The sequence below is a fragment of the Geospiza fortis genome, unplaced genomic scaffold, assembly GCF_000277835.1.
Source record: "Geospiza fortis unplaced genomic scaffold, GeoFor_1.0 scaffold408, whole genome shotgun sequence".
In the NCBI taxonomy this organism is placed as follows: domain Eukaryota; kingdom Metazoa; phylum Chordata; class Aves; order Passeriformes; family Thraupidae; genus Geospiza; species Geospiza fortis.
The window spans coordinates 2,613,537-2,622,548 of NW_005054330.1; the positions used below are offsets into that span (position 1 = coordinate 2,613,537).

The 9,012-nt window shown below is 37.9% G+C and overlaps 1 protein-coding gene across 2 annotated transcripts in view; it reads left to right on the plus strand.

The window, feature by feature from the left end:
• GOLGA3 (golgin A3) overlaps window positions 1-8,310 on the plus strand; it is a 22,768-nt gene extending 14,458 nt beyond the window's left edge. For both annotated transcript variants that reach the window (XM_005421443.3, XM_005421444.3), the window contains exons 16-23: window positions 396-593; window positions 1,079-1,195; window positions 1,424-1,563; window positions 2,353-2,485; window positions 2,679-2,801; window positions 3,181-3,345; window positions 3,551-3,711; window positions 4,172-8,310. In XM_005421443.3, the coding sequence (XP_005421500.1) occupies window positions 396-593; window positions 1,079-1,195; window positions 1,424-1,563; window positions 2,353-2,485; window positions 2,679-2,801; window positions 3,181-3,345; window positions 3,551-3,711; window positions 4,172-4,379 (1,245 nt within the window). In that variant the 3' untranslated portion in view covers window positions 4,380-8,310. The remainder of the gene's footprint in view (window positions 1-395; window positions 594-1,078; window positions 1,196-1,423; window positions 1,564-2,352; window positions 2,486-2,678; window positions 2,802-3,180; window positions 3,346-3,550; window positions 3,712-4,171) is intronic.
• Window positions 8,311-9,012: the final 702 nt, after the last annotated feature.

Here is a 9,012-nt window from a genome sequence, read left to right on the forward strand (position 1 = left end):
CTGGTGTCTGGTCATGAGACAGTGAGGATACATAAACCATTAGCTTTTGGAGCTGCTGGGAGTCATGGATCCCCAGTGATGCTGGGGGCCAGGTGATGGTGTTCAGTTGTAGAGTGGCACAAAAAAATTATATATATGTCAACTGCTCTGGGTCTGCACCTGAACAGTACTCCTGGATTCTTCTTTCTAGCAAGCATTTTAGTCTTCCAACAGGAAAAATACCAAAGTGAACTTATTTTTTAATGTTCACTTAAAAAAGAAAAAAATTAAAAGAAAAAAGAAATCCCACTCTGGAAAAACAAGATGCTTATTGAGTTTAACTTACAAATTTTTTGGATAGTAGCCTGAAGCTGTTTGATTATGTTTGTTTGATTTGTGTTTTTCTTTGACTATAGCTTCAGGAATCTAGAGGCTTCAGGAAGAAGATAAAACGTTTAGAAGAAATGAATAAGAAGTTGGCCCTTGAACTGGAACATGAACGTGGAAAACTTACAGGTCTCAGCCAGTCCAACGCTGCTTTGCGGGAACACAACAATATCCTCGAAACAGCATTAGCAAAAAGAGAGGCAGACTTGGTACAACTGAATCTACAGGTATTTCACTTTTTGATGTAATAACTTCAGAAGGGAATTGGCTCATATGATACAAAGCTGGTGCATTTTCTCCAGCTCTGGGTCACTCTGTGTGTTGTGTAACAGCATCAATATGGGGGTCGAACAAGAGATCAGAAGTGGGACTTGGCACTAAATAGAGTTTTCTTTAGAAAAAAAATTAATAAAATAGTGCTACAATATTTGCAATAGTGAGAGTGTAGGTATTTGGAACATACCAAATCCATATGTGTTACGTATGGATTAATTGAGATAAATAATTTTTATTCCAATACATTCATGTGGGCATAGACAATTAGCTACCATTTAACCATAGCTACTTGTAAAGTTGAAGGTACTGTGTGGAAAGCGTAATCAGTGAACAGCAGAGAGTTTTTTTGGAATCCCTGCATTGGCTTGTGTTTATATTTCCTCTACTTCCAGTGAGCCCACACAAAGCATGTATTTGTTTTTGTGATGTGTTACAGGTTCAGGCAGTCCTAAAGCGGAAAGAGGAAGAGGATCAGCAAATGCAACAACTTATTCAAGCTTTACAGGCTTCCCTAGAGAAGGAAAAGTTAAAAGTTAAAGACCTTCAGAAGCAGGTAATGGCTCATCTTTTATTCACTTACAAAGCAATTTAAAGATATTTAAAAAGTATATTGAAATGAAATCTATATTTTGTAATATCCTGCTTCCTGCAGGGGTCTGTCAGGATGGCCAGTGGCTGAAAGATCAGTTGATGTCTCCTCTGTTGTGTTCTGTGTTAAGCTCCCTTTATGATTCCCCTGCAGAGAAAAAACAAAGTAAAACTGCATCTTTTGTCCTGTTAGGAAGCAGCAGCCAAAGCGGATGCAGCCCACAACCGGCGACACCACCGGGCAGCGATGCTGGAGCTCAGTGAGATCAAGAAGGAGCTCCACGCCAAAGAGCTGCTGGTCCAGGCCCTGCAGGCTGAGGTGGACAAGCTGCAGTAAGTAAATGTCTCAAAAAGAACAGTAATTACAACAAGTCCTCTCAAAAAGCCATACATCAGTGAATTTTTGGGTTTGCCCCTTTGGGGTGGATTATGTTGAATGTTCCTCAGCAGAACCTGACCATGGATGCTTGTTTGGACTCTGAGCAAATACCTGCATTTTTCTCTCTTTATAATTCAGTTAGACCTGAGATACATTGTTTTTAGGCTTCACTATCTGCTTTTTTTTCACTTTCACCACACACTTCTACTATTTCACATTGCTAGTAAGGATTAACACTTTATATATATCCTATTATTCCTCTCTTCTACGTCCCTGAGGAACTACATAGAGAATTAATTTGATTATTGACTATGTTCCACAATGTATTAAAATTCAGTTTGCTCATATATAAAAGTTTTTCTTAAATTATAAGAAACTATCAGACCTACATGAAAATGCTTAACTCTATTCCTCCGGAAACAAAGCAAAATTGCTGACAGGGTTTTGGGGTTTTTTGGTTTTTTTTCCTGCATAATCTGTTGTTTGTAATTGGACTATTACCAGTGCTCAAGAATTTCATAATTTTTTTCCAATATTTAATATTTATAGATATCTTTCATAAAATCTTCTTGTGATTTAACTCTTGCTCTATGAATGTGTTTGGCAAAGCCTTCAGTCAAAGCTGTGATTAACCAGGTTCCAAGCACAGTCGTGTCATTTATAGTTAACTGGCTAACCCAGTGAAATTCTTGTTTTAAAGAACACATTGAGTAACTGCTGTGTCTATTAATTTTGCTGTGCAGGGTAGAGGATGAAAAACATTCCCAGGAGGTATCTCAGTTCCAGCAAGAGCTGGCAGAAGCCACATCTCAGCTCCAAGTTCTGCAGAAAAACCTGGATGACAAACTTAGTGAACAGCCTCTAGTAAGCCAAGAGGTAAAAAGTGAACACTTACTGTGTTTATCTGTATTTCTATTGCATTGTATGACTTTGTCTTAAATTCAGCATATTTAATAGTTTTGCTAGGTTTTCTTAAGAAGGTTTTAATGAGACATAATATATTTAGGATTTTGTGGTTGATTGCACCTGTAGATAATACCAATTATATATTTTCTTTTTCCCCTGGTAGGTGGAAGACCTGAAGTGGGAAGTAGAACAGAAAGAAAGAGAAATTGAAACACTTAAGCAGCAGCTGGACATGACTGAACAGCGCAGCCACAAGGAGTTAGAAGGGATACAAGTTGTCTTGCAGGTATTTAATTGAGCCAATTCTGATGGATGGAAATGTTGATTGCTGTAGGGGGATAATTAAAACTATATTTTTATTTTTTAAAAGCATACTTACATTTTTTTCTGAATTTTTATTTTGACTGTGCTTTGACAGTACCTTGGTAGTTCTTCAACCTCTATGCCATTAAAATAGGCTACTGACTTTCTTTTAACATAACCTCTGATTTTCTGCCATTTGCCAAATCTGGCAAATTTGTTTCAAACAGCAAACAGTTTCATACAGTGTTGTGTGTTGTTTTTTCTTCTAGTTTCCTCTGGAAACTGAAAAGATTATAAAAACATTAGTTGGCTGGAATTTTTATGCTGTTTCTCTACATCACATTGATTCTCCTCCCATTTAGAACATCAAGACTGAGCTAGAGATGGTGAGGGAAGACCTGTCAGCAACTCAGAAAGATAAGTTTATGCTGCAGGCTAAAGTGACTGAACTGAAGAACAGCATGAAGTCACTGCTGCAGCAAAACCAGCAGCTGAAGTTGGACCTGAAGCATGGCAAGATGAAGAAGGTATTTAAATAGAAAGAACACTTTTTGTAAAGTACAGGAAAGTTCTCTGCTAATGCTCTTAAATAACCTAACATGAATGTGCCTGTGATTCCTGCTCCTTAGTGCAGATGGGCACCAGTAGCATGATGTGAGACTCTTTCTAGGTGGGAAAAATTATATTGATGAATTAAATTGTGTTTCTGACTCCTTTTTTTCCTTTAACCAGAGGAAAGAACTGAAAGGCGAGAATAACTCTTCTAATCCAGTGACTCCAGTCAAGATTCCTGATTGTCCAGTGCCTGCTGCCTTGCTGGAAGAACTGCTGAAACCAACAGCTGTGAGCAAGGAGCCTCTGAAGAACCTGAACAGCTGTCTCCGGCAGCTAAAGTATGGCCTGTTGTTTTAAACCATAGTAAGGAATCTTAAAAATGTTTTCAGGAAACCAGCTGCCACCATGAGGAAAAAAGGATTTGTAAAATTAATAATTTATTGGGACTGTATTTAGGACAGTAGGATGTACTGTCTTTGTAAGTGCTTGCTTATATGGTTATTGCCATAGTGAAAGAACACTTTACAATAAACTAAACAAAATGTCCATCCTGAATTGTACACAGCAGAAAAAATCAAAACCAGCTATTAATATTTTTTAATTAAGCACATTGTGTTTGTTTTGCTCTGAAGACAGTTCCTAAGCTTCTTGTAGATTTCTCTCTCTTTTATACAGCTATATCTTAAGTAGTCTTGGAGTAGGTATCAAAAATCAGAAAAGTAATTTTTTGGGCTTGCATTTAGCAGTCAGTTTTCTGCTTGCTAATTTTTGCTTTTTTTGTTCTCAATGCATCCAAAGGCAAGAAATGGACAGCCTTCAGCGGCAGATGGAGGAACACACCATTACAGTACATGAATCCATGTCTTCATGGACTCAGATTGAGGGCAAGTTAATGGACCTTACTTCTACAAGTCCTACAAGTGCATCAGACCAGCAGGAGACTCCTACTGCAGATGAAAAGAAAGAGAATTGTAGTGTTAGTGACAAGGAAGCTTTGACACTATAACCTCCTTACCAGTTGTCTTTCTTCCTATTGCTTTAAGTATATAAACAAATCTTTATAAAAATTATTTATTTCATTTTTTTAAATGGTATTCAGAGTTGTGCTTTTGCCTGTAGAAGCAAAGGGCACTGATTTGAGAAACTGATGGAATAGTAAATGCAAAATGTGCTATTCTAAGGGTTTGTTTGAAACAGTTCTGTCATGTTGGGTACTGCCAAGTGATGAATCTAGCTCATTTGAGGGTTTAGTAAGAGACTGCGATGAAGATTTAAAATGAGGTCAAGAGGAGCATCTGGTTTCAAGTATGTAATTGTTCAATCTGGGTGAGTTTGTTAAGGAATTACTGTTAATTATGTAACATCTAGGTTTTCTTGTTTGGTTTTCTTTTTTAATTTGTGGGAGTAGGATGTATTTTTTCCCTCATCTTGGATTGTAGCCAAACTACAGAGAAAAATAAGTTCTCATGTTCAGCCATTAGCAGTGGTTGAGAACTGGATATGCTGAGTATTCTCTTGTCCCTCCTCTAATCTCTTATTTTTGAAATGCAGATTATAGATACCTGTATTTGAAGGAAAATAAGTTATTGTAAGCCATTTCCAGTTTTGAAGATGACCTCTGATCTACAGCAGAAGAAACAAGACTGTAAAGACAAGCAGTGCAGAGCATTGGTATCTTTGGCAGATTTGCCTGGCACATTTGCTGATGTTTTTCTCTTACAGTCACGGGCCAGTAGTGAGCTTTGCTTCACTGCACAAATACTTTGCACCTTTTTATTTCAAGTTTTGAAGTAGAGACACCCATTTAAAAGTGTGTGTGTAATATATATATATATATATACATAAGAAAAAAATCATAATTTTCTGACTTTGAATATCTGGTTTAATATGCTTATATACTGTAAGTTAAGGCTACAATGAGGGGTTTTGTTACTGTCATTGTTTTAATGTTATGTTTAAGTTTGCTCTTCTTTGACATACTGTACAAATGGCTTAGGGGAATCAGCACCTAAAGCCAGAGCTTTTAGAAATGTAATTATTTTTACTTTAAAAGACATAATTATAATGCCTATAAAATTATTATTTTTAATAGCTTTATCTTCTCCCACACACTCCCTCTACTTTTTGCACCCTCCATTCCAAGGTGTCCAGGGTGAATGAAAGTGTTGGTACTGTGGCAGTCCCTCTGCAGAGCACCTTGACTAAGTTATTTTTAAAGCAGCTCACTTTAGTTTCCTTCATCTTTGGTCCTGTTGCTCCATGTGGCTCATGGTGCAGTGACAAGCCAGCCCTCTCCTCACTCTAAAATTCAGTGTTAGGGTATTTGGAAATTTAGTGGTTACTCATGTACTAGAATGTTTTTGTCCTTAAAACATAAAACAAGTCAATTATATCCATTGTAGTTTGGTGTTCACCAAAAAAAAAAAAAATCTATTAAGTACAAGTGGATTCAAAGGCTGGAAAAAAAATTCTAATTCATGTATTTTTCCAAAGAGGCTGTCGCTGTTTTTGGGTTTGGTTGTTGTAGAGGAGGGGGAAGAATATTGCATTTTGTTTAGCAGTAAGGCAAAAAATAACCAAACAAAACTCCCAAACCCACCTATTTTTATCCAAAGTCTGATTTCTCGTAGCTACCACTTCAGGGTCTAGTCCAATTGAACACTTTGCACTATAAATGTTTTTACTGAATGCTTTCATGCCCTGCAGCTACTGGATTTTAACTAAGATTTTATTGGGATCAAAGTCAAGTGACGCTGACAGTCAAGGTTTTGCAACTGGTAAAGGAAGAAATGCATTGATGTTGCATTAGATGCCCATCAGATGGATTTACCAAACAATTCAAAATCAAAAGCTTTACAAACTAGCTTAAGACATATCTGCACACTGCTGCAGTCTGCTTTGTAGAGTAAATGGTACTGATTATCTTGCTGTTGTCATGTTCTTGAAGTTGCCTGTATATTAAGCTCAAAGAAGAAAAAAAACCACAGTATTGTTAAAGAAAAAGAAATAAACTGTAATGAATAATATATTCAGTACAAGAAAAAACTACCAAATGTCCAGGATTTAAAATACTCCTTGTGCAGCGTTAATATTGCTGTTCACTTTATTAAATACATTGGCTACAGTTCAGAATCCACTATGTTCTAATCTGTTAGTTCAGCAGTGGTTGTATGGATAAAGGTTTTATCTGGTATCAAAGAAGCCAGAATTTTTAGAAACTTTCCTAGTTGTTCTGAATGTCAGCTCTCCTTTTTGTGTCCAGTCTGCCTCCTGCTGCAGTTTCTCACTAGCTCCTGAAGACATCTGAGCTTGCACAATCAGCCTTAGATGTGTTTTTCCCTTTCCAAGATGAGGGAGCTGTTGTGGATTAGATTCTGCATTGGCCCAACTGCTGCTGGCAGTACCTGGACACTGGGTATTGTCCTGTTATATTCACCATGTGCTTTTTCTACAAACACCATGTCATTTACTTAAATGAAGGGCAGGGAGATTTTAGAGGGTCTAAATCTGGTGAGGTACTAAGTGAAGTTACAGAAGTCACTGGGAGGTCTTCTAGAAGGAGCATGCAGTGTGTGATAAAGGCAAGGCCATTTCTGTGAAGCTCATCAGCTATGTTTTTAATGACCCAGAGAAACAGTTGCTGCTTTATTAAAAAGCCTCACCCTGAGGCTGAGCATGATCAGCATGCAAAGCTTCAGGTCTCTGCTGTCTAGACAATAAATTAACTTAGCTGTAGGAATGAAAATTGTCTCCCCTCTGCCTGTCACAGCACTGCCAAATAATCAGGAGAATCTGAAGAATAAACTCTTAAAATTTTATTTTGCTTTTACAAGCACTGCAATAGAATGTATTTTCTGTGTTTCTTTACTGGTTGCTACGTACTAAACCAAATCTAGTAATTGAAGGAGAAATGTCACTGCAATGTGAGAATGTTTCCCAGTGCTGAAAGCTGGTAAATGGTGCAGCATTATTTTTTCAGATGCTGTTGAGTTTTTGAGGGCTCTTGCATAACTGTGCATTTAAAATAAAAATCACAACAAAGACCAGCAAACCCTACAATAGAATAAAATGTTACTGAGTTTCTGGCATTGCTGAATATTGCATAATGCTCCATTCTGTTGTCTTCCAGATTTCTTGGAAATTTTTGTGCACTGTATTGGGATCAGCTGAGCCTGCTATCCACTCATGCAGCAGGAGGATCTGATCCCATACTGTTTATTCAGGCAATATCCTAGCAGAAATCGATGAGATTTTCACACATGTAAAGTAATATCCAGGATGAATGTTCTACTGTTCATATTTCATGGATTATATTTTCCTCGTTAGGGGAGAGAACTGCAGAGACACAGCTATTTTAGTGTTAGCTGTGACAACATCAAAGATGTGCTGAGGACAGGTGGTATTACCAATATAAATTTACCTTAAAGATGACAAATTCACTCCTGGTGATGCAGAAGCTTGTGATGTACATTTTGTTAACTTTGTGGGGAAGGTGGGAATGGTTGCATGTGACTTGCTGTGATCAGAGCCTTTAAGTATTTTCCTGTGAAAGCAATTGCTGTCCAGAGGAATTACTGATGCTCATCAGCTGTCATCTGATCACTCTGCCTCCTGCTAATGAGCAACACTTCGGTCTTGGGCAGCCTCATTTCCAATACAGATGCACAGATTTCTAGGGAAGGGAAAGATGTTCTGGATATTGTAAATGAAATGGTTCTATTTCATGTATGACATTCAGTAATGTCTGCTTAGGCCGTATTTGTAAAGATAGAAGTTAATAATTCCATGTTCTTGAAGAATGGATAACCCAGGGGCTGGAGGAGTTACACTATGTACAATTAATGTTTATGATCATACAAAGCATGTTGATTATAAAAATTATGTGCATAGGGACTCCTTTAAAAGTTTTGTGCAATAAACTATTTTTGCTAACGGGCCCCATGTTGTTTCTGCTTCGAAAGAGTTGCCATTTTCTCTTTGGTTTTGGACAGTAATTTTTGTGTTGGGATCCTGAATATGCTGTGTAGCCACCTTTAAGGGAAAAAAATCTTATTTTGAAAGACAACATTATTGTGTATTGATTTTTCACACATCTAAACTTCATTGTGTTTCTATTTCCATTATATTTTCTTTTTCTCAGTTAGCTGAACTCATCAGAGAAGAAACACAATCCTTGGCCTGAATTTGTCAGCCTGTGGAGTTTCAGTGTACAAAATGGAACAATGCAGAAATGTCATCTTCATTCTAATTTAGACAGTTAAAAGGAGGAGAAAAATTCCTGTACTTTCCTTGCAATACTAAACAGTGTGAGTTAAAGCAGTACTATTTTCTTCTTTAAGGACAGCAACTTAAACCACCAAGTGCCTGCTCTGCACATAGTGCAGGTGCCTGTACCCTAAGGCAGGAATGTTGCACTTGCTGGGAGGGCTGGTTCACATCTGTGCAGGGAATTGTTCTCATGCACGAGAGGCCTCCTGCTCCCTGGTTTTCCACCTCTCATGGCTCATACGAGACTGCTGCAGCATTTTAACGTTAATACCCGGACGGAACCTTTCTACAGCGGCCTCTGAAGTGCCCGTGTGTTCCCGGTCCCCAGGGCCGGTGCAGCTCAAACCCTGCCCCGGCCTTGGGCAGCGCCC